The 25670-nt window shown below is 42.3% G+C and overlaps 1 protein-coding gene across 1 annotated transcript; it reads left to right on the top strand.

Annotated features, from left to right (window-relative positions):
• The first annotated feature begins 1944 nt into the window (after nt 1-1944).
• CAV1 (caveolin 1) lies at nt 1945-21127 on the top strand. The gene is made up of 3 exons (XM_066318990.1): nt 1945-2105; nt 2832-2996; nt 18797-21127. Exons 1-3 carry the CDS (start codon nt 2076-2078, stop codon nt 19136-19138), a joined length of 537 nt encoding a protein of 178 aa, XP_066175087.1. The 5' UTR covers nt 1945-2075; the 3' UTR covers nt 19139-21127.
• The last annotated feature ends 4543 nt before the right edge of the window (nt 21128-25670 follow it).

Raw genomic sequence — 25670 nt, 5'->3', positions numbered from 1 at the left:
CATTACTCCGCCCCTGTCATCCTATTGGTTCTCCCAGGTCATAACCACGCCTCTGCACCACTTTATCTTGTCCCTATTGGCCCTTGACCCTCAGGCCCACCCCTTTTGCCCCCGATTGAAGCCTGTGCCCTCAGCTTCGCGGCTTCCTCCATGCCTGGGCTCTGAGTGCTGTGCCCTGTTCCTGTTCTGTAATGAGCAGTTACTGGAGATCCATACGAGGGCCTGTTCCTTCACCTAAATCGTCGGTCATTTTTTAGCAGTGTGCTCTGGGCTCAGAAGACACAGGTTGCTCTCTAGGCCTCGTTGTTGCACACCGCAACATAATGTGATGGTTCATTTTGCTTTGTACGCAGCTTATTCAGGAATTCAGCTCATAAAACTTATAAATTCCCCTAATTTATTATATTCTTCTAGATGCAGCAGTGTTGTGTGATTCAGAAATATTTTTAAAGGGGATTGTGGTTCTGAAAAAAATATTCCAGGATCAGTTCAGCATTTCAAGTTCACAAGTCTCTCTCTTTTTTTTTCAGTCATCCTTGAGCTACACAGTAATACTGAATCATGGATCAAAATGTTCTGATTCATGTACAGAGCAGTGACTAAATGAAAAGTTTCCCTAGATATGAAAACAAAGAACTGTCTTGCAGGTTTTTTCAGATGGATAGAAAAATTGTAGAGTCAATGTCCTTCAATACACTCATTTGAGTCCATATTCTAACTCAAAAGCTTGGACAGACAAAAATATTTTAATGATGCCTTAAGTGAATTATGGCATCAATAAAAAAGTTACTTTTAAAAATTACAACTAACTTGGAAAGTTGGAAAACTTCCATCCAAGACATTTGTTCTAAAGTTTATGAGCAATATAAACTAAAGAGAGTTGACTGCTAACTGACTTATCAGCAACACATGTCCATGCGGATTGCATTTTCAACAGGTGCAGTTATTTACATCTGTAGTGCCTACATCCATCTTAACCAGGGGCTTCTTCGAGGTTGTTACTCTGTTGAAGTGTCAAAGCCAAACGTACTGTAGTTAGGAATTTTCTACTTCTGTTGCTGCAATTCTGTGCTAAGTGGCATAACACTAAGGTCACAGTTTTTCTGCTAATGTTATAAATCTTTCGCCATCGTCTGATTTCCTAACACAAAACTAATGGCTGCAAGCACACACACCAAGAGTGAAATATAATTAATTTTTTAGATGTAAAGCAATGTTGCAACCCTAACCTGAGCCATCTTGAATACGGTAATGAATGTTTATATTTATAGCATTTACACTTACATATGCCCCTGAGCTTACCAAAACCCTTGAGAACAGAGCATAGCAAGGTGGCGTCACGCCATTCCCCTTTAAAAGTTAATCCCAGTTGTTAATATGCATGGCAGAAACGCACTAATCAATCTCCTCTCGGGAAAAATATAGCGCTGTTAAAGTGCAGAACTGTTAAATATTTGCATAGTTTTGAAATGAACCAGTTGATTAAAATCTCTTTTTCTTCATCCCAAGGATATCCAAGTTTCCACAATTGCTCCTGGAGCAGCGATGGTTCTCTGTAAACTATTGTCAATGCCGAGAGGAGGGAGCCCGGCAAACGCCTCGCTCGCTCTGGACGCTGAACTCAGCCGGAGTTTTCCATCTGCTCACTGCTTCCTTGCCCAGGTGGCTCTGCCGCACGCAGCCACTGGCACCCAGCGGCGGGGACCCACTCTCGGGGGTCGTGGGCAGCCGCGACACGGCGGACGAGGCGGAGGGGACCCTGTCCCTCCCCTGTCTCCGCACAGCGTGGTCCAAGCATCGGAGACCGCGTCCGCCCGACCTCAGGTTGCAGGGGCAGGGCTTTTTTCCCCTCCCACCCCCGGCGGCTCCCGGCCGCCCTGCCATGTGCGGGGCCGTACCGCCGCTGTCATCCACCCCAGCCGGAGGCAGGGAGCCGCCCTGGCCAGCGGCCAGCCCTCTCCTCGCAGCTACCTCCCCCGGCCGGCCGCTCCGTACAGCGGAGTCTTCCTGCCTCCCGTCCCGCAAGTCACAGGGCAGAGTAACTCGCGGCAGAGCCGTCAGCAGCCCGCGGCAGCATGTCCGGCACCAAATACGTAGACTCGGAGGTAGGACCACTGGCGCGTGGGGCGGGGATGCTGCCCCGCGGCCGACTACCTGCAGCGGCTCGGGCCCCCAAGCTCCCTGACTCATCGGAGGAGCGGGGCGCGGGGTAGGAAGGGCGGACAGCTGGGCACCTGCGGGCACGGACAGCGGGTCAGGGAGAGCCGGGGCGCACGTCCCCGGCAGGGCGCGGAGGGGGGCTGCTGGCGGCCGTAGGGCAGAGCGGTATATGGAGAGCACCATAGCGAGAGCACCGGGATGGAGAGGGTACGGTGATGGCCCTGCTTGAAGGGCAGCATAGGGGGCCAGTACAGAGGGGACAGTGCGGTGAGGGCGCCGTGCTCAGGTCAGCGCAGCGGGGGCGGTAGGGCGAGGGCGGTATAGCTGCGCGGGAAGCCCGGGACGCTCCGTGCCGTGCCCGCGGGAGCATGCCAGCGCCCACCCCGCCGAGGGGCCGCTCGCTCCGCCCTGGGGCAACGCCGCGGGGCCGGGGCCGCCTGGCGGCGGGAGCGGGACGCGGCGCCTGGCACGGCGGGGGTGTGGTGTGCGCCCCGCGGCCGCGGTTAAATAGCCGGGCGAGGGACGGTCCGCAGCCTGGATCCCGCTGCCCGCGGGACCCGGGGCCGCCTCCCCCAGCCCGCCCTCCTGCGCGGCGCGGACCGGCCCTGCCCTGCCCTCCCTGCCTCATCTGGGCTCTCCCCTCCCGCCCGCGCTCCCTCTGCTCCCCGCAGGGCTTTCTGTACACGGCGCCCGTCCGGGAGCAGGGCAACATCTACAAGCCCAACAACAAGATGATGGCAGATGAGCTGAGCGAAAAGGCGGTGCACGACGTGCACACCAAAGAGATCGACCTGGTCAACCGAGACCCCAAGCACCTCAACGACGACGTGGTTAAGGTGAGGGGCCGAGGCGGGACGTCGCGGGGGGCGATACGAGTCCTGCAGGATACGCGGGCACTGCCAGGGCGGCCGAAGCCCGCGAACCGCATCCCTCCACCTGCTAGGAGGGAACGGGGCAGGGGCTGATCGGTTTGGTTTTGAGCTTTTTTGGTTTTTTGTTGGTTTTTTTTAAGAAAAGGCGGAGCGGGCAGGGGAGAGGCGGGAGCGGCCAGGGCAGCCTGCGGAGCTCCTGGCTGCGGAGCGGAGCGGGGCCGGCGCTGTGCCGGGCTGTCCCGGGGGCGCACCGGGCGCACCGGGGGCCGCGCTGTGTGCCCGCAGCGCTGCAGCCGGGACGGCCCGCCCGGGGCCCTGCGAGCGGGGCGATGAGTTGCGTGACCTTGTGTAACACCGTCGGAAGGATTTTCCTTCCCCGAGGCACGCACGGAGGCAGGGCGGGGAGATGTCACAAACTACGCTCCCTAAGGCTGGTGGGTGCAAAATCACAGCTTCTGATGGCGATTGGATTTATGTCCTTGTTCTGTTTTGTTCTCTTTAGTCTTTTTCCTTCCTTCAAGAGATGATAAGCAAGTTGAGCAAAATCTGTGTCCTTGCCTAGATTTTTTTGTTTGAGTTTATAGACCAGTTTGACTGTTTTGACAAGTCAGGGTCAATGGAGATTTTTGCTTGAAGTCACTTTGATCAGAAATACCACAGAGATAGGTTTTCTCCTAGAAAAAAAATTTATACAGACAAATTTGTACAGTCCATGTGTGTTACGAATGAGAGTGTTTGAGATCACTTAAAAAATCATCAGCAAGAGTATGAGCAAAAGTCAGATTTACATTAAGTGGCAAAACACGACAAGTTCATTGGCAAGATTCATTCTACTGCTTACAGGACAGCCAAGGCACAGCAAGGGGGAACAAGCAACAACAAAACAAAAACAAAAAAAATCCAGGCAATCAAACCAGAAATGAACTGAGAGCTATCTAGGGGTATGTGTGTGTGTGTGCTTAGGTGTGTGTGTGACACAAGACAGTGCAGGCAAGGATGAAAAGGAACAGGGCCTAAAAGCTTAACAATACTCCAACTTAACAATACTTAACTTACACCTTAAGCCTAACAATTTAACATAGGAAAACCACTTAACTTATATCTAACTTACAGCTTAAACTTAATTTATAACTTAACCTTAACAATTTACAGAGAATAACACTGAAGAACATTTAATCTAACTTAAAACTTTGAAGTTATACTTAGCAACTCAGCAGAAGAGCAACACTTAGGTTTAACAACTTAACAAAAGAGCAATATTGAACAGCATTGAAGTAAAACTTAACTATAAATTAACCTTCCTCACAAGCCTAACGTACTTAGATATCCAAGGTACTTAAACATCTACGAAAGCAGTATTTCTCTCAGATTTGGTGTAGCATGTGCAGGAGCATGCACACAGACAGGAACCATCAATCAGTGCAAGCAAGGTACCTGTGAAAAATTCCCCCAGAGGTCAATGAAATACTCACTTTGGATGCTTTTGCACCTCCAAATGGGTGAAGGATTGGGCCTTGGGGAGTGTGCATATTTGCCCAGGACACTGCTTGTTTCTTTGCTCCTCCATACATGAGGCTCTGAGAGGCATCCTACTCAGAGGTTGCTGGTTGTAGCTTGCTGCAGTCCAGGAGAGCTCAAGGGACCCCATTTTGGACTGCTGTTTATAGGGTTGCAAGAGAGCAGGTTTTAGGCATAAGTGTTTCATCCTGGCCACAGTTTGGGTCGGCACTTTCTCTGAAAGTGTGAGAACAGGAATGTTATGCCATTCAGGCAGGAGGAATATTTTCCAAGACCAGTCATGAGGACAGCAGCAGCCTGTTAGCAGTTCCTGGGAGCAGTGTTTCTGATAAGCTCGAAAAGATCTGAGCTCAGGTGGTGTTTTCAAAGCCAAGGCCTAAACAAGCATTTCTCAGATCACACTGCAGCCTGGAAAGAAGGAGAGGAATACACCACCACAGTGTGAAAACTGAGGATGCTGTCATCTGGGTTTGTCAGACTCTAGGAAAAATGGGAGCTGCCCATTACCATAGTGGATGACTAAGCCTCTAACTGGCTTGCTTAGTGGCCAGCAGTTGTCAGAGTATGTGTAATTCGCTGTGTTTGTTGTAATGAAGATCTGTTAATGAAAAAGAAAAATAGTGGGTTGTTTCCAGAGAATCAATAGGGTGAACTCTGGTTCCTGAATGTATATCTGTAAAATGATTCATGCTATGTACAGACAGTTTAACAAGGTCATGAGTAAATTCAGATTTCAGACTTCAACACAATTTGAAGATGCTGAATATGACAAGCCATGGTCATATTGCTGGATCCATGCTAAGAATTATCCCTCAGAGCAGCCTGTATCTTTAAGGAGCCATATAAAAATGAAAAGGCTCAAAATTGTTATTTGTTTAGAAAAAAAATCATCTGTGTACCTAATGGTACAAAACTGCCTTTAAAATGGATGTTTTTGAAAAGGAGAGAGCAGTTCTTTTTTTCTTCTACCCATGGAGGAGCAGCTGAGTAGACAAGGAATGCCAGAGATCATGAACAGCACTGCATCAGAGTTTATTGCATATGTCAACAGAAGTCCCCAGAGCAACCAGACCTTCTGAGGATGAGTCATAGCCCCCAAGCAAGTCAGAATCCTGGTGTCCACAAACCTAACCTAATGAAAGAAAGACCCTGATGGGAAAAGAGTGAGACCACTGACAGAATAAAAACATAATGGACTTAAAAGAGGTTGAAACCTGCAAAGCCTATCCTGCCCTCTCTGCCTCCCGCAGAGGCAAGTTGGTAACATTCCATCTTCTGAAAGAAAACTGGTGAATAATAAGTATAGGAATGGAAAAAAACGAGCTTTTCAGTTTGTCCTTATGAAATAATTGTGGACTAACACATTCACTGAAAAACAGCCAACAGCCAGAATACCAGTACTGCCTCTATGTCAGCAGGTAAGCTCCTGGTAGTTAACACAGTCACATCAAGACATAAGAATATACCAAAATGAATTTGATGTTAACCAGACAGGATCCATTTTACGCCATAAAAACAGCAGTATTTGTACAAAATGACATTGAAAATTAACATTTTTTGGTTTGTTACAAAGATAAACAGGAATAACTTTCATTTTAAGTATTTCATAGATAGTCCAACCTGCAGAGTAGAGAGAGGAATTTTGCCATAGTTTGCATTTATATGGACCTTGTGTTCAGATTCAGTCTATTAGACATAGCAAGAAAATTCACGTCCAGTACCTAGGGGACAGGCTTGGATTGGGGTAAAAATAAGAAGATTCAGTTCCTGCCTTAGCCATCAGTCTGTAGTCCCCTTCTGGGATGCATCTGCCATACTTACTTTGGCTGTAAAACATCCAGGCAGAGTGCAGAACTGTTTGAAGGAGACCCCAGTCTTAGGTACTGAAAGTCAGAGGAAAAAAAAAAATCGTGTAATGCCAGAAGTGTGGCTCTGGCTGAGCTCAGTTTTGTTTAGAGCCATTGCGTTTTTCTAGATTCAGAACTTTCTGCTTTTTAAAATGCTATTTTATGCATTTCTTGCCACTTCACTATGAGGCACAACAGCATGGAAACTGGGGACAAATCAGTCAGCCATGAAATAGAAATGATTAGACAGAGAATGAGGAATCTGCTCTGTAAGCAGCTCTCTAAAAGGCCTCAGTGTTGTCTGTATTCAAATACTTCCCATAGCACATTTTAAAAATAACCTTCTCTTGTGAGAAGCAAGAGACGTGTTCCCTTGATTTGCAGCACAGCTTCCCCTGCAGCAGATGTGTAGTGCACGCAGAATTAGGGCTGGGGACCCAGGCAAGGGGCAGAAACCTGGTCAAGATCCTTTTATGAAAACTAGACACATGGAGCAGCTTTGCATCAAAGCTGTTGGTGACTTTGCTTATGATTTATCTCTGAATTAAACACCAGGTGGAAGCTTAGTGCCGGGAGGACTCCAGAAAAATGGGGCAGATGACAGGGTTTCTGTCCAGAGAGGGATGTGAGCACAAGGCCTTACGGAACCTGAGATATGCAGACATGGAAGTGACAGCTCTGAACTGGAGGAAGCACAGTCTAGGAAAAATCACCAGAATTTCCTTTTTTTGTTCCCAGTTTTTTCAGTGGAGACCAGAAAGGAAGGATTTTCTTCCTCACTCATCTGTCCTCATACATCACGTAGACAGTGGGAGAATGTGCACTAGTGGTTCCACTCTTCCAGGCACTGGCTTCTGAAGGTGGCTAGTCAGGCAGGAGGTGAGGAGGGAATCTATCTAGCAAGGGAGAAACAACAGCCTCTGTGCATGAGGGAGCTCTATAGGGGTCATGCTGCTGATTATACAGGTGGTTTGCCATAGATTTATCTGCTTCATATGTGCTTTACTGGACAGTTCTGCTCTTGGACTTGGGTTCTGCAGGCTTTATTTGTGATGAGACACAACAAACAGGGTGAAAAGCTTATTGCCTTTTTCTCTCATTCATTCATCGATGGCTCAGGACTCACATAAAGATGCCTGAAGTTCAGGCTTTGCTCTTCTTGTTTCCCAACACAGTATTTGTGTTTTTCAGAGTATGGCTAAATTGCAGGCTTCGAGTTCTAGAGTTCAAACTTTTTCATCATATCTGTGGTCAAATCTGCACAGAGTTTACTGAATTTGGAACACAGAGGAGGGAGCCAGTTCTCCTACAGACTGCTCTTCTCACTAACTTCTTAGCTCCTTGCTGAGAATGGGGATGGACCTTGGAGCCAACCCTGCAAAGTCTAGTCCTTTCAGACTAGTGAGGACCAACTGTGCAGTCACACCTGCAGCCAGCTTACAGTTTTTTCCTACAGTGATGTGCCAGGAAGAAAGGCTTGTTATTATTTTGTTTTAAATAAGTGGTGTCTAACTTCGTTTGTTGTACAGGAGTCCTTTTTGCTCTGGAAAAAAAAAAAAAAAAAAAAAAGTACTTGGCTAAAGATGTGAGGATGCAGAGCTTTTGTACCAAGTTTCAAAAAGTTATACATTCATGCCTTCCGCTTACAACTAGTGCAGTTGTGGGCAATTCAGCTTACAGCAAACAAAAGTCTGGAATTTTTGGTCAGATGTTGACAAATAGTCTAATACTCTATACTCTTTATGTACTTATGAGGGAGGAAAGTATTACTCAGGCATGTTTTTAAAGCTATTAACAACTTTTGCCTCATCATAAAAAAGAGAGGGTTTTTCAAAAGCAGTTTACATTTTATGTAATCTTTCATGATTAAGGTCCCTCCCTGTTGTACTGAGGACAGTGTAAGATGCACAGAGAGATGACTGGTCAGAGCACTTCCCATCCCCACATCTGAGAACCTCCTGAAAGGGAAGCAGGTGTCACCCTGTGCTGTTTTTGAATGGGAGACCTAAGGTGGGCTTTCACTCAGATGTGACAAGAAGTGTCAACCTGAGAGGAATGCAGTTCTGTTCTTCAACATAGTAAAATGAGAGAAAAGCAGAGCATAATCAGGTGCTATTTCTGAAATAAGGAATTAAGTGAAATTTAATGCAGACCCTTTTCCTTTGTTTTTAGAAATTGTTAAAAGTCATGAGAACATAGATAATAAGTTTAAAAACATTCGTATAAATATATAGATGCACAAATACATGTGTGTGTATGTGTTCTAATCCGAGCATGTCACCTGGGCTCTTGCTTTTGGCAGTGACCAAATTGAGATGCCTCTGGAGGCAGATTCACATCACAGCGTTAACCCTGACCACAGGACAGGAGAAACAGTGCTCTCAGGAGGCATGTTTGTCTCAGTTGCTGAGACTTGTAGCCTAGACATGACACCTTACTTGTGCATAGCAATTAAATGAAGTGGTTCTGTAATGGTAACTGTCCTATTAAGCTATGGAGGTCTAGATTTAAAATGCAAGAAAATTCAAATTTTTGACTTCGGCTCCCCCCCATGATCCAATTCTGTTTCAGATATTTCTTCCAAGGCTAGTCTAGGAGTATGAAATTAAAAATCTGAGTCATTATGAATTCCAGTTTATACAAGGTCTGTGCGAGGTTTTAAGAGTTCTGAAAAATAGATTTCTTGCACATTAATTAGGAGTTCTCAGACATGGGATTTCTGAATGTCCGTAAGATTACAGCTAATAATGGCATCTGCTCCAATGAAAGCTTCTTTCTCAAAAAAATGTGTTTGCATTTAAACTCATGGTGTTATTAAAGCCTTATGCACAGCCTTCTTGCTTGGTATGGTGAACATGACTCATATCTCCACAGAAAAATGTTCATTTGATGGCCATGGGGGCAGAGCAAATGATTCAGCATGGCTGTTTCTTTTGTTAGAATTTATTGGATACTGTCGCAGATTCAGAAGAGGCAAATTTTCAATTCTGATAACTTCAACAGAATTTAGATCATATGTTAGAAAATACTAAGAACAATTTGAATTGATTGTAGAATTTTTAGATTGTGTAGATAAAAACAGTCTTCTGTTGCATAGAGTATGAATATCTAAAACTAACAAACAAACAATATTGAAATGCAGAACTCTCAGGGGGGAAAAAGGGATGATTGTGTACAGTAGAATGGTCTGCCAGTGAGGTCCCCAGTGAGGAAATTTGATCTTGGTTGTATTTTAGGCAGCAGAAAGAAGAAAATACAAATGAACTTTGGTGATTCTGCTAACACTTGCAATCTCTGGAAAACTGAAGACATATAGTTCTAAACTAAAATAAGTTTATATTTCCCACAGCTCTCAAATACCCTTCTCATAGACAGCAGGATGAAGTCTGTATCAGGAATTGATTTTCTGAGCTTTTTGATACTTCTTTTCTAGACAAATGGCAGTAATAAAACCCATGTTGGACTTTAAAAGGGTTGGTTATTTTGAACATGAAAGAGAAATTATGCCATTTAATTTCATTTGATTTGTTGAGGAGGCAGGTTTTACCCCCTTAGCCTCTTAATATTTTCTTGACAGATATCTTAGAAAAATGTGTTTTGATAATTTCAAAAAAATATTGAACTTTATGCAATGTCTTTCTTGTCAGAAATTGTTGTCAGATTAGCAGTCAAAGGAAAAAATAATTTCAGTACCACTTTTAATGAGCTCATTAATTGATAAAATGCGATTTTGTTTCAGATGTAGGAGCTGTGCTCTAGATGTTAGTGGGGTTATACAAGGGTGGGGTTTGTTTGCAGTTAAACAAATAAGAACTGATAAATTCAGCTTCATAGATAAGAAGTGAGAAGACATTCTCACAGCTGAAGGTGAAAGCATCACATTCTCTGTCCAAACTCCTGCTGTGCTGAATTTATATTCTGAGTTCCAAAAAAACCTAAGAGAGTCTCATAGATGGATTGCAACATTTCCTCTTTCAGCTTTGAAATCCCTTCTTGGAATTTGAACAGATGCTAGAAAAAATAATCACTTTTCCCTCAAGATCAGGGTTCTGTCTCCTGTAGAGCTCAGCCATAAAATCACCAACTGTTTTATGAAGTCCAAGTTCATGTATCATAGAAAGGTTTGGGTTGGAAGGGCCCTTAAAGATCATCCACCCAGTTCCAGCCCCTGCCATGGACTGGGGTGCCGTGCACTAGATCAGGTTGCTCAAAGCCCCTCAGTCTGGCCTTGAACGCTTCCAGGGATGGGGCTTCCACAGCTTCTCTGGGAAACCCATTCCAGTGCCTGTCTTAGGAACTTCTTTCTAATATCTAACCTAAGGCTACTCTCTTTCAGTTTAAAGCCATTCCCCCTTGTCCTGTCACTATGTGCCCTTGTAAGAAGTCCCTCTCTAGCCCACTTTATTTACTGCTCTAAGAGCCTTCTCTTCTCCAGACTGAGCAACCTGAAGTCTCTCAGCCTGTCTTCACAGAGATTGTGTGCTCCAGCCCTCTAGTCACCTTTTTGGCTTTCCTCTGGACTTGTTCCAGCAGGCCCACGTTCTTCCCTTGGAGGCCCTGGAGCTGGACCCGGTACTGCAGGCGGGGTCTCATGAGAGCAGAGTGGGAGAAACACCTTCCTCTGCCTGTTTCTTTTGATGCAGCCCAGGGTGCTCTCAGCTTTCTGGGCTGCAGGCCAGATCATACTGAGCTGCTCATCAGCCAACATCCCCAAGTCCTTCTCTGCAGGGTTGCTCTCAATGTAGTTACCCCCCAGCCTGTAGTTGTGCTTGGGACTACCCTGGCCCACATGTAGGACTTTTCATTTGGTCTTGTTGAACTTCCTGAGGTTCACAGGTGCTCAGCTCTAAAGCCTGTCAAGGGATCCCTTTTCTCCAGCATTTCAGCCTCCCCACACAGCTTGGTGTCATCAGCAAACTTGCACTCAATCCCATTGCTCTTCTCATGCAGTTCATGGCAAGAGCAGAACTATAAAATAACTCGATTTTTATGGAATAATAAAGAAATACCTGATATTTAAGGATCAGTAACTTAAGCTCTTCCATAAGAAAGACAACCTTCTAACAGCACAAATGCAGGGGCAAGGGTTTTTTTAAGGGAAAAGAGAGGCAGCTGGGCATCACTGCCCCCTCACTGTCAGCAATAAGCATGGTTCAGGTAGAAGTGAGGGGAAAAGGTGAAAACAAGTTAAGCAGATTTGCAAAAAAGAATTGCAGCAGCTAACAGGAGCATGTTTATTGGTAGTATACATAATCAAGAGTCTCGTCTCCTTGGCCTCCCTCTACAAACTATCAAGAGAAAAAAGTAGTTTCCAGATCTAAAACAACCTCCGAAGGTCCCCATCTCCCCATGCCACTACGGAACAGTCTGAGATTCACTACATTTCCACTTCCTATTAGTGCCTAAATTTAGGAGTAATAAAGCTAGACCAAGTCCTAAAAAGTTATACTTAATAGCAGTTTATTACCTTAATAGCATATAACCAAAAATAATAAGTATAAATATTTAATTTTTTATTAAATACTATTTAAACTATAAAATCAGTTTACGTTATGTCTTTACTTTTTTACGGTTTTTGGATTCAACTTCACTCCAGGCACCACTGAAATAAAAGGAAAAAATTCTTGTTATGTATTGTGTAGACAAAACTTCACACTGGTGTTCATGTTCATAAATATACCTCTTTAAACATACAGACAGACAGACATATGTTTATATACATAAATGTATTAGAGTTCTTTGCTAGAATAGCTGTATCGAACAAAAGAACTGTGGAACATGAACCAAATAATAAAAACAAAGAAAACTTCTTAAGCGTTTTTCTTTGGGAAAGCTGCAATAACCTCCCAGCAGCCCAGTTTCCAGGGAGGAAAACAGTAATTTTTTTTTCTGACTGCTTACTCCAACAACATCAAGACATTTTTCAAGGAACTAGCTGACAGAGTATTCCCACCTGCACAGGAAGTTTTGCTGTGTTGCAGAGTGCAGATCTTTCCTTGAAACTGTCTTTCCTTCTGCCAGCCTGTATTGGAACAGGACAGGCAAGAGCCTCAGGAAGAGATCTCTGGAGAACAGCTGGTTGCTACAGTGCTCACCCACTAGCATCAGTCATGTTTTTCTCACAAGTACTTTCCTGGATTTTGGTGAGCCTGCCCATCTGATGAAACAAAGACCATCAGCAGGGCTTTTTTGGTATGTAATCAGCATGAGCAGGGAGCAGGAGGTTGTTTTCTCAGTAATTAGAAGCAATTTTTTTTCTCTTTTCAATGATTTTCAGTTTGTGAAATAGTGATCTGCAATCACCCCCTCTTCTAAGTCATGGCATCGTTTACACATTTTCATAATGCATTTGAGTATTTGTTATGCAGGCAGTAGGAGTCATTCCTGACCAGACTGGTTTTCTTCTCTGGCTAGAAGAGTGCAGTCCTTCAATTCTACTTTCCAACATGAATATCCTTGTTTGTTAAAGCATTGTTTGCTTTTCTGGCATACTCTGTAGAACTTAGGAAAGTTTCACTGTTTCCATTAAGAGATCTGCCAGCAGAACATTTTTCTGGCCATATTGTGGAAAGCAGGCACAGGGAGACAGGAAAGGTAAAGGGAATTCATTGGTCAGTTTGTGCAAGTAACTGGGGTGCAGCAGTTCTACTTGGTTGTTTAGGCTTTCGTTCACTTTGGAAATACTTGTTTGTAATTTTTCTGCACTCAGCAAGCCTTACACAACAGCTCTGGTCCTAGCCATCTGCAGTCATGGCAATTTTTTTTTTTTTTCAAAGGAGCAACTGTTGTGCCTTGTGATCTGGCCAGTCCCCAGAAGAACAGTGTGCTCTCAAGACAGGGTTTGAGGTTGACAGGCAAAGCCTAATCATTGTGCAGCCCATCCTGGAGGGAGTCTTGGGGTTCCCTTGTTAGATGCTTGCCACCAATACAAAGATTCAAGGTGATTTCTTGTCTAGTGAGGGAATAGAACACTGCTAGATGTTCACATTTTGTAGTAGCCCATGCTTTAGCTCAAGGTATAATCACTGTGGAACAGAAGAGTTTTTGCTTTAGTAAACACCTGAGATCACCTAATGTTTGCTGTTGAAACCTGATTAGTGAGGAAGTAGACCATCTAGGAATCATGAAGCTCTATGTGTTCAGGAACAAAATACCAGCTTTCCTACATAACTACAGGTAAACATTGGCCGGGTGGAGATAACACAGTGCTCTTAAAAGGGTGAATGAGTCTTTGGTGTCTGGAAGGGAAGGGACAATAGCAACTTTTCTCATCTAAGTCCCAACAACTTTCCTGCAGATTCAGTAGAAAGAGTATAAACTTTTTCACCATTTTCTGTTAAACTGTAGCAGCAGTCAGAACAAGCATCAGCATATGTGGTAATGTAGTATTCCAAAGAATCACTGAAATACGTAAATGCTTAACTGGCATCAGTGATTTAACAGAAAAGTTCATTGGTTTTTATTCAGCTGCTGTGATGCCATTCTTCTCCAGGCACTGTAACTGGAAATTTTTAAGTTCCGAATAGTATGTGGAAGTGCTAAGGTAATAATAATGACATATGCTCACACATTTTCTTATTTTTAATAATACACACTGCGGCCTTCTCCAACATAAGAACAGTGTTGCGTATGGCCTTAACATTACCTCCCAAATGTGACCCATGCCATAGAAAGGCTTGTCATTTTGTGATATTTTATACATCTTCTTATGTTAAATGCTTCTTTAAAGGACATTGAATATATTCCGTAATTTTACAAATTACATTTATTACAACAGAAAAAATTCCATAACTGCCTCATGTCTTGCAAGGACATGATTTAATATAGTGAAACAATGTTATACTTACTGTTTTGGAATAAGGGAAAACCTGTTTAAAAATAGCCCAGGGTAAGTAGTAAAAACAGTTTCTACACTCTAGGCATAAAAATATAAAGAAAACTAGCTTATGACTCTTTCCTGTATACATTCAGCCTAGCCTTTAGCCCTGGTCTGGCAGAGCATATTGACATCAGTGGGACAGTTCACATTTTTCATGTTGTGTGTGTATTTAAGTGTTCTGCCTGACTGGACATATTAGTGATCAATCAGTAGAGATACAGTAAGGATCTAAGCCTCCTTTTACTGATTGCAAGAGATATTGAAAGCACACAAAAATGTAGGCATTCTCAGCACTTGTTTGGGTTTCTGTGCAGTGGAGTAGGGGTGGTGCCTGTGTGTGAACTGTGTGCTGTGAGCACAGTGGCAGCCCGCAGCTGCCACACACAAAACATATGAATCATGATAGTTACAATCACAGAAATGTAGGTCAAAGCCTAATGCTGGGGATCTTCATAATTATTTTTTTTTTCTAATAGACCAAGCGCAGTAATTTTTTCTGTGTAATGAGTATTATAAACTTCAAGGAACAAACTTTTGAGAAGCACAACTGGTAAGCAGGTGATTTCAGCCTGGCATTTAATACACCTTTTCAGCTGGCCAGCTTCTGATACATAGGGACTTGAAGTGACCAGGTCAGCAGGTCAGCTAATTTCATAGATGTGGCATATATTATTGACTCATATTATTGACTTCTCACTGTTGAATTTTTTTAATTAATAGTTCTGATCTTTAAACAGACATTTTCCCTCTTTTGTAAATAAATCCCATACCATTTCCCTTTCTTGTAAATAAATCTATTTTAGAATCAAAGCAGGTTCCTCAGTTTCCTGATAGAAGTTTAATAAACATGTGCAGAGCAAAAGAAGCTGCATTAATTCTCATAGCAGAATCAGACAAAGGCTTCAAGCAATGTAAAAACTGGCTTTACCAAACTGAATAGTAGGAAACAAAGAATAGCTGAAGTCAGGAAGTGCATTGTAGGCATGGAACAGGAGTTGATACTGTATAATAGTTTAGTCTGAAACAGAAGGCTAGAGCAAGTTATTAGCATCCTTTAGAGGGTCAACCCAAATTTCCTGTACTTCTGTCCTGTTGCAAATGAACATGCATGTGTTTTCACTGGTTTGGCAACTGTTTCAATGTGATTTCACAACACATCCTGACAGCTCTGGAGGAACAAACTACACGAGGAATATGTAATCTAGTGCACAACCTAAGAAAGCCTTTATGTAAATAAAATGAGAGTTCACAGAATTACATGCACGTGATGCTTTGACAAAAGTGACCTTGAGAACAATAATCTAGAAATGTTGTCTTATACTTGCAAGACAGTTAGATTCATTACCAGAAATGACAGCGTCTTTCTTTATAGGATCATAGTTGTGGGCACTTCTCTTTCTCCTGTCAGTTCTATTTTTACTTTACTTATTTCAGTTGGACCTTTTATCAGTCTGATGACACTCACTGTCAGTGAGTGCTACTGAACTAAAAACCAGAGGAGAGTAGTAGGAGGGACTGAGTAATCCAAGTGATGTAAATGTAATCCATAGCAAGGCAAAATGCATCCAGTCACCTGTTCCTCCTGCAGCCTGTGGAGAACGGATCCCTACAAGTTAAAATCAGGATCCTTCATGGGAGTGGTTTAGTGCAGGAAGAATCTGTGATACCTCAGTTCCTGCAGCTCAGTTCCTAAGTGATACCTCAGTTCCTAAGGACTTACCTGTGCTGCTCGAAGAGTGAAATAGTACTGGTCTGTTAGCACATGAGCAGAAGAGCCCAGATTACTTCAGCTCCTTGCCTGTCATTATTTAGACACTGCTGCAGGTAAATCTAGTCTGGGACAGCACCACAGAGGTTCACGTGCCAGGTATGGCTGGTCTTTCTTGGCAGGTACATAATGTTCTTACATTTCATAATGTTCCTATGGCTTTTGGGAGGATAACAGCTTCATTTTAACACTGTATTCAGATTGAAGTTTAAGTTGTCAGGCCATTTTTCTTTCTTTTCACTCGCAAATTCCCTTATTCAAACTGCAGTAATGTGAAACAGAATTTGAGGAATAATGAAATGGACAGAGTAGTATGACATCAGCTATCATTCCTACAGGGCAATCTCTCCTACTTCTGTGCATTGGTAGAAACATTCTGAGAGCTGTTGAAATTGCTCCAAGAAACTAACCTCTTGATAATTACTGGTGTCATGAATACATCACTGTTATCTCACAGACATTTATTCCTGAGTACTTTTAGGACAACCGTGTATGACTTGAGCTGGGAAACCCTGACCAAAGATATATCATAAATGTTCTAATATTAGCATCATCTCCTGGAATGAGGACTGGGCTGTCCATCTGGAAATGCTATATAACATGATTCTTCTGTCAGCTCCCCAGCTCTCCATGGACATCCTGAACAAAACAGGCTAAAAATATTAGTTACTGAGAATCAGAATTACAGAAAGTTCACTATTTGATTTGTAAACTAGCAAGTTTATTGGCTTCCATTTTCCATTTCATTACAATGAATTATTTTGAAAGTAATGAAATTATGGGCTAATCTTAGTATATATTTTAAAAATTCTAGAAAATTCACACTAAACAACGGCTTCATTTTGCATGCCAGAAAATGCATTTCTGATAAAAATAGGTCTCTCTTGGCTAAAATAAAGATGCAACCATGAAAAGAGATGGAGCTTCCCTTTTCAGCAAGTTGAAATAATACAAGATGGATGCCACCACAACTGAACTGAATAAAAAGACTTCAGATCTGACACTGACTAGCACTCAATGTTTTGAACCTCTATGAGGGTTGTGTTACCTTTGCCAAGGATTACAGCATCAGCTGGTGGGAAGCAAGCAATAAATTGAGAAAAATTTTAGAACAAGAGGGCTATGCTGAACCATGTAGTCCTTAAGCAGTAATATTTTTTAAGAAGCAGCTTTCTTTTGCTGTCAGCATCCTGGGTTTTGCCATCATATGGATATTTTAATTATCTGATTTCAAGGAAAATGTTGATAATAAGCCAAGAACACCCATTCACTTGGAAAATAGCTAACATGAGATGTGGCTACAATGAAAAGTTTGGTTTTGAATAGCTGCAGAAGTAGATTGTATGCTTGCTTATGTATTCTAAAAAGAAAATTGAGTCTGCCAGTGCAGTCTGCCATAGGTTTCTGTGGAGATGAAGTTTCAACACAAATGCTACCTTTAAGTGTGATGGTGATGATGATGATGACGATGAATATTCATCCCAAAGAATGACTTTCAGATCACTAGAACCTAGTTCAGAGTAGCAGAAAAAGAGGAGGTTTATCATTTGCATGACAGGATGTCTAGAGAGAAGCACTAGCAGAGACAGTAATGTGAATATGTTCAATTAAGCCAGCCTGGTGTTAGGCATTCAAGGTGTTGGATGTCACAGATAATTCAGAAATTTCCTCTCAAGGACTGCCCAGCCATTCACATAGATTGCACCTGAACTTTTGCTTGTAATTATCTTTTTTGTTTAAGAAGCTGGAAAAGTCCAGTGGTTTTTATAATATCTTTCCCTTTGTTAGTAACTTACATCTGGAGGTCATAGAAGTTTCATCAGGAGGGAAGAATGAGTGCTTTTCAATTTTTATGTATATTTTGGATTAAAAGAAGTGATTGTGAGCCTTTTCTTACAGTATAAGCAGTATCTACACTGAGTATACGTATATTCACCTTCTTCCAGTAAGCTAAGGTACAATTGCCTGAGTTTCTGAGACTGCTGGCCCATATCATACTTACCTTGCTCCTGTAAGTCTTCACTTTTGGCATCATTATCTCAATTTGGGATCCAGTCCCAAGAATGCATTTGTTTTTTCTTTCATCTGACTTAAACAACCATTTATTTCCTTGCAGAGCAATAGTCTTGTTATGTTCTCTTTCCTGTCATTTGCAGTGCCTATACTATTGGTTGTGCTGACTAAATTAAATATCCTGTCTTGTGGGTTACGTCAAACACGTCTGTGTGATGTAGAGCTGAACCATCATTGCCATTCTGTTAATTTTCTTATAGAAATGTTATGACAATTAAGCTTCCTGAACAGCTCAGTATTTCAACAGAGTGTGCTAAAATATGCCTGTTGGAATGCACTGCTTCCTTAGGTGACTTTTTGAATGATTTATGAATAGTCAAAACTATGAAGTACGATTTTGTTCACCTGTTTTGTACCTTAAGTAGACCATAAGGACACTGCATACCTTAGGGCTGTAGGAGATGAGGAAAATACATTCAGTTTTGTGGAGAACTCCATCTAGAAGTTAGACGTCTAATTTTGAGCTGATCATGGAGGCTCCCTGGTAGTCACTGGGTAAAGGTTACTGAAGATTCATGACTTAAATCATGGGTTACAATAGGGTGAATCATGTGGGGATGTAGGAAGTCTGTGCTTCGTGTTTTCTTGCAGGGGACCATGGCTCTCCAGGAAAGGTGTGGGTGGAATACACCCTTGATGCGAATGCCTGACTGACCTGACTTTGTGTTCTTTGCTGCAGATTGATTTTGAAGATGTGATTGCTGAGCCAGAGGGAACACACAGCTTTGATGGGATTTGGAAGGCCAGTTTTACCACCTTCACTGTAACGAAATACTGGTTTTATCGTTTACTCTCAGCAATCTTTGGTATTCCCATGGCTCTCATCTGGGGCATCTACTTTGCCATTTTGTCATTCCTGCACATCTGGGCGGTGGTGCCGTGCATAAGGAGCTACCTGATTGAGATCCAGTGCATTAGCCGTGTCTATTCCATCTGCATCCACACGTTCTGCGACCCGCTCTTTGAGGCCATAGGCAAAGTGTTCAGCAGCATCCGAGCCACAGTGCGGAAAGAGATCTGAGGGACAATTCAAGGAGAGCCATCAGCCTGAGAAGGGGGTGAAGGTTTTGTGGGTTTTGGAGTGTTTTGGTGCCAGTTTTGTGTTTCCCAAAGCAACATACAGCAACTGGTGGTAGACTGGCCCAAAACAAAGAATCACTTGCTCAGTTTCTTTTTCTACTGTTCATTCTTACTGGACTACTTGCCTTTTTATTGTTTTTTCTTTCTTTTGCCTTTTCTCCCCCTTTGGTCTGTATTTTAAACTAACCTTAAAGGGCTATTCTTCCATGCCAGCTGCATATTATTTTGCTGGCTGTTCAGTTCAGAGATTGACGTGTTGTTGGATGCCTTTTTATCTTACCCTTCATTCCTTGTGAGATAAATCAACAGTGATACTGAAGAATGACAGAAATGCTTTCCAAAACTATAAAGCCATTCATTTTATTGTGGCTAAAGAGTGCAGAGCTATCACAGCAGAATGAACGTGACCAGCTGGCAGGTTTTAGCAGAATGTTCTTTTTCAATTGGATTGTCAGTTGACTGCAGCTATTTACAGTCATGGTCAGATACTGTGCTGTATGAATAAATTAGTTAAGTAAACATATTACTGAACTAGGGTATATCCTGAAAATTTAGCATTTTTTCAGGCTGGAGACATTGACATGTAAAAGCTTTGGTCGGTGCCTTTCTGTCTCATTCTATCTTGAAAGTTTGTATCCAGTCATTTCTCAGCTTTTTGCAGAAACAAGCTGCAGTTGAGAGCTAAAACTGGTCATTACAGAAATGTTTTCCTGACTGTGACTTATGACACATCCCTTAGCAAGGATTTAGGTGCTTATCTCATTGGCATCTGGGATATTTTTGCAAAGTATTAATATAACTGTACATGGCAGGTATGCCAGAGATAATCCTGAGTTAAAAGAAAAATGAAGGAGCGTCAAACATGCCACAGGAGGACAGGAAGGCGCTGTCCCTGAGAGAAACATTTCTGCAACTTTCAAAACTTCCCTATCAGCAGAGGTCAGCCTGCCACTAGCACACAGATTGTTTTCAGGATGCTTTGCTGAGTCTAAATGTATCCATCACAAGAGATGCTTTAGAATCTTCACATTTGTGTGTTGCTTTGTTCATTTTTAGCTGAGCTGCCATATCAGGAAATCTTAAACAGAGGGTGTTGTGTGAAAGTACCATGTTGCAAAGTGGAAGGCCTCAGCAGAGGGGCCTTTTGCAACATGTTCTAATGCTGTGACCTGCAAGAGCTTTTTACCCTCATGATAGTACTGTGTTCAGAGATGCTCTCTGCATCCTCATTGGTTTGTGTGAAGCATTTGTAAAAATAGTTGCAAGGCTAATCAGCTTTATTGTAAACCAAGCTGGGGTCTGAGCCTGCTCCAGCTGGAACCTCTAGCAAACCAGTTCTTGACCTGCAGGAGTGCAAAATTTGTCCCTTGGGATGAACATGGAGCTGTCTGGTACACCTACGGCTTTTTTTATTTAGTGCTGATATTTCACATATTCCTTTGCCTAACTTGTAAGTGCCTTCCATTCTGTTTCTGCCAAAGCATTGAAAACTTTAGGAAATGCTGCATTTTTAAATGGGGGTGGGGGAGGGAAAAGCGGAAAGGGTGCACAAAAGTTTATAAAGCTATTAACTACTATTTGCATTTAAAACAGACACTGGTATGGATATAGTTTTATGTTTTTTCTATGTACATAATGAAGAGTGTACTATTATAGATTTTTTCAGTATTAAAAACAACCAAGATTGTAAACAAGAAATGTTTTATCTTTTTATGAGGAAAATCACTCTGAAGAAAACCTTCTTGATTTACCATATAAACTGTAATATCCTGAAAGATGTCTGTTCACTTAGAGTTCTTAGTCCCTAATCCAAATACATTGCTGATCCAAACATTTACATTATTCTTAAAAGCTTACAGATATAACTGACACCTTTTTAAAAAATTCTGCATGTACATCAAAGACTACAATAAAAAGATGCTTAATGGTAGATCCTGTCTGACTTCTTTTTCCTTGAAAGTCATGTGTAAATAATACACAAAAAATTGTGTAAAACTTTCTTTGTCATTTCAGTAGAAACAGGATTTTTCCTAATAAAAGCTCATTAGCCTTAGCATTTAATGTATGGAAATAGGGGAATGACAGCTTTTATTTAGCCATGTATAGACGTAACTTGTGACAGGAGAGTAATTTCTATGGGTTTGTTGCACAATACCAGTCACACTGTTACACAAAAACCCAACAAAACATGCTATTATGAATTGTCTACAAATCTATTAACTGTATTTTAATGTTCACATGACAGATACCAAATAAAAGTAGTCCATCATAGGTTTTCCAATAGCAGAATGGTGTATTTAGCAGCACTTAATAGGCCAGTGGTAGCAAATAGTGTGTTGAATTGGACTATCTAAGAGAACGCAAAATATTTTAAAAGTAAAAGGGAGGTTGTAATCTCAAAGAAAAGCAAATACACCTTTGGTATCCAGAAATATCTTGCTTTTGCAAAGAGCCTGATCTATTCAGGCTTATCTGTTTATAATATCATGCCTCCAAGACTCTTCATGAGAGAGACATGCAGATTCACAGTATGATTGCACTGTCCCTGACACTTGCTGAGCCATGGTCACGGGGCTGTGCTGTGGCTGAATCTCCTATGTGTGCTCCTGCCATAACACTTGGGACCATAGCCAAGATACACCCCATAGCAAGATCCAGGTTTGTCAAGTAGAAGATTAGACATTAGGTGTTGGACAGCGGTACCAGGCAATTTCTTGCCTTGGCTGTAAATGTGGTGTAGACAGCTTTCCTCTGCTAAATACAGGTCAGTGTCATATACTGCCTCAAGCCCTGTCCATTCAGGTGGGCTCGATGTGATTTTTCCTCTTACCAGAAGACTTTTGTGGCTGTCATTGGTCCCTCTTCTCATCCACTGAGTAACCAGTTCTTAGATTTTGCCATGTAGTTTGAACTGTGTTCCTGAGACAAAGTATGGGAGAGCTGGGCACTTCAAACAAGGTGGAGCGCCCAAGTACTGAGAGTGTGTGAACTGTCTGGCTGTTTGCTTGATTCATCTGAATTTGACTGAGAACTAAATACAGAATATGTTTTTAAAATATACTTACTGAAATGAAGTTGCAACAAAATATAAAGACAAACCTTAGGCTTTTAATAATGATGAAAAATTTTCATATCTGCATCCAAGCTACCTTTTAACCCTCACTCAGGTCTAGCTGTTCTGTGTTCACTTGTTTGCTTTCATTGCCTGATGTCTGCTGCATCCTTTTGTTTCCTCATGTCCTGAGGAGGAAGAAAGAAGTGCAGAATAAAAGTCTTTGCTAAGGTAGAACACCTTTGTTATCCTCATTTATGTCTTAAAAACCTTGACTTTTTCATCTCATGTCATGTCTGACACTGGGACACCGCATGACAGAGATTTTTTTTATTTCTATCTTGCTTCCTTCTGTAGAACTTTTAATTAAAATCTCAGTCATATAGTACAAATAGCACATCCTGTCTCCAAGATGCTTTTCTCTCTTAGGGGCTTCTGAAGGCACAGTAGTAAAATGTACATTTGATAACTGAAAATATAACAGTATATTTATATTGGCACAGTATTCTCACTAAATTTGTAAGTGCTATTACTAAGCAATCCATATATTAAAAAAATAGCATGGCCAGCAGGACTAGGGAAGTCATTGTCCCTCTCTACTCAACACTGGTGAGGGCACACCTTGAGTGCTGTGATCAGTCCTGGGCCCCTCATTGCATGAAAGACATGGAGGTGCTGGAGTGAGTCCAGAGAAGGACAATGAAGCTGGTGAAGCACCTAGGGAGTGAGTCCTAGGAGGAACAGCTGAGGGACCTGGGTTTGTTTATCCTGGAGAAAAGGAGACTCAGGGGAAATCTTATCTCTCTCTGCAACTGCCATCAGAAAGGAGGTTGTAGCCAGGTGGGTTCAGCCTCTTCTCCCATGCAACCAGAGACAGGAGAAAAGGAAATGGGCTCAGGCTGCATTAGGGGAGGTTTAGGTTGGACGTCAGGAAGAATTTCTCCACTAAAAGGGTGGTCAAGTATTGGAACAGGCTGCCCAAGTAGATGGAAGAGTCACCATCCATGGAAGTGTCCAGGAAATGACGATGTGGCACTTAGTGCTATGGTTTGGTTGATGTGGTGGTGTTTGGTCAATGGCTGGACTCAATGATTCTTGAGGTCTTCTCCAGCTTTAATGATTCTGTGATTCTAAGGACAGCACAAGTAGGAAGACGGTGATTAGATTCATTACAAGCCTGTGCCTTCTCTCATAGTCAAAGCACATTTTAGTGTTGATTCAAGACACAATCCACAGTGCCTAGGCTCAATTCTAGTAGGTGGTTTGCTTTTGTTTGGAGAACCTGAATTTCCTTGGCCCATTATTGTCATTAAAACTCACTGAAAGGGTGCTCAGGTTACACATACATACTGCAGGGAGGTATTAATGAGGTGTTACACTATCCGACCTCCTGTAGGAGCTGGAGATGATAAATGCTCTCAGGGATCCCTAACAAGTGCTGGGAAATGGTGTCTCTCTGAGGCTTGTAGTCTATCATCTCCTTGAGAGAGGAGATTTAAACTCCTCTTACTGCACTCCCAGGTGTAAACTTCAGCTGCTTACCACTCAATTTGCTGACTACTTTATAAGACTGATGGTGTGCCCTGGAGGAACTAACCACAGACACCTGATGTGGCATGATGGCTTCCAACAGGAGCCAGGTCCCTTGCAGTAAATACTGCCTGAGTTGTGTGACACCATTGTTCATCTAAATTCAGATTTTCCCTTCTATCAAGTGGTTATTAGTGGTTATCAGAGGAGAATAAAGGCATTATGGTCTCCAGTTCTAGCACTTCTAGAGATAATTCTCTTTTCCAGTTTGAAAACTAGCAATCTAGGCTGAAGGCTGTTCTGCAGACTGACAAAAGGTCTCAAGAGTATTGTTTGCACCCAGGGAGTAACTTAGCTATAAGCGTGTCATAACTGTGACCTCCTCAGTTGATCGTATCTCTAAACCTTCATCCAGGATGTGGAGTACCCTTGCAGTTCATCTGGGCACTGACAGTCTTTCCCTGGCTATTTATGCTGAGCTAGAAAATGCTTTACACTGGAGGATTCACTCAGAGTAATCTTAAAGGATGAAGGACTCTAGAGTTGTATAACGTTTTGGCAACTATTAGAATATAGGCATTCATCTGTGACTATTAGTCATCAAAACATTCAGCCTGCTGATCTCCAGCAGTCAAGGCTCCAGATGTAGCTCACCCAGATATACACATTGCCAGAAACCCCACAGAAATTTTTTTGGCAGAAAATCCAAAGTGAAAAAAACTGATACGGAAATGAACTAGTTGGTGCGATGAAAAAAGAAAAAATCTCATCAAAAGGAGTAGGTATATTCTATACAAAGAACAAGTGGATGAGAGATCTCAGATCTGCCTTTCATATTCAAGGAATGATGCAAAGCTGTGCACAGCAGGCACACTTCCATCTGAAAGGGATGGATAGAGAATTCTGAAAGGAAAAAGAGGAATGGAATGACTTTTCATACTTTTTCCAGTTCCTACCTCTAACTTTTTGCAGATGAATTCTAAACCAAAATAGAACCATACAGAAGAGCAATTGTGAACAGTGCAGTAGCAGGCAGCAATAACCAAGGCATTATAATGTATCATTACGATGTGCAAATTGAGGCAGAATCACGACAGGCCAAGTGGATCACCTGTGGCCAGGTAGATTTATGTCTAAGGCACTGATAAGTAAGATCAGAACTTACCTTGCATGCAGTATGTATGATCAGATTCCCACAACAGGACCCTGGCTGGGCAGGCCTGGTGGCTGTTTTCCATCCTAGAGAAGGCATCAAGTGGGAAGCAAGCTAGGGACCCTGAGCTGTCAGCAGCAGTCAGACTCATGTATGAAAACCTTCTGCATGCAATCCCAAAGCCCAATCCAAATGTGTTGGTGGGCAATGCCTACCTGTGTGTTTCCTGCACTAAGCATGTGCTGCTTTTCCAGACTACTCACTGAGACAGAAATCTTCTCTTGTAGTCTAGATTCTTTGCAGGACCATAAATATCCCAAAATTAGGAACTGGAAACTGAATAGAGCATATGAGTTCTTGAAGGTTTATACAAATGCCTTTGACATTTGTTCATACATTGTCAACTCCTGACTTTTTATATACTCCTTTTACAGTATTTTATCTCATTTCATGATTTGTATACTCTCATTCAAATGGTACAGACATTTGTCAATTCAGCTGTCTTAACAAGGTGTTCTTATTCTTTGCTAGATTATGATTAATGATTAATGATTCAACTGGATTTGGAAGCAGCTAGAATTCTGCCAGTTTCATTGCATTTGTTCTGAAACAGTCCAAAGAAACCCATGAAATTAAGATGCTTGGAGATGAAAAACTGGAACAGTTTTTGTCATATTTTAGCAGGATTTTGGTCTGAACCTGAGTGTCTTTAGAGCATCATCTCTAAAGTTATAAAAA

The sequence above is a fragment of the Sylvia atricapilla genome, chromosome 5 (genome assembly GCF_009819655.1).
Source record: "Sylvia atricapilla isolate bSylAtr1 chromosome 5, bSylAtr1.pri, whole genome shotgun sequence".
NCBI lineage: Eukaryota > Metazoa > Chordata > Aves > Passeriformes > Sylviidae > Sylvia > Sylvia atricapilla.
This window is presented reverse-complemented; position numbering and strand designations above follow the sequence as displayed.

Bases quoted from the DNA above. Each gene is read 5' to 3' on its own strand.
- CAV1 (XM_066318990.1), top strand. From the start codon at position 2,076: ATGTCCGGCACCAAATACGTAGACTCGGAG. The intron at 2,106-2,831 runs GTAGGACCACTG...TGCTCCCCGCAG, and splicing joins CCAAATACGTAGACTCGGAG to GGCTTTCTGTACACGGCGCC. The intron at 2,997-18,796 runs GTGAGGGGCCGA...TCTTTGCTGCAG, and splicing joins TCAACGACGACGTGGTTAAG to ATTGATTTTGAAGATGTGAT.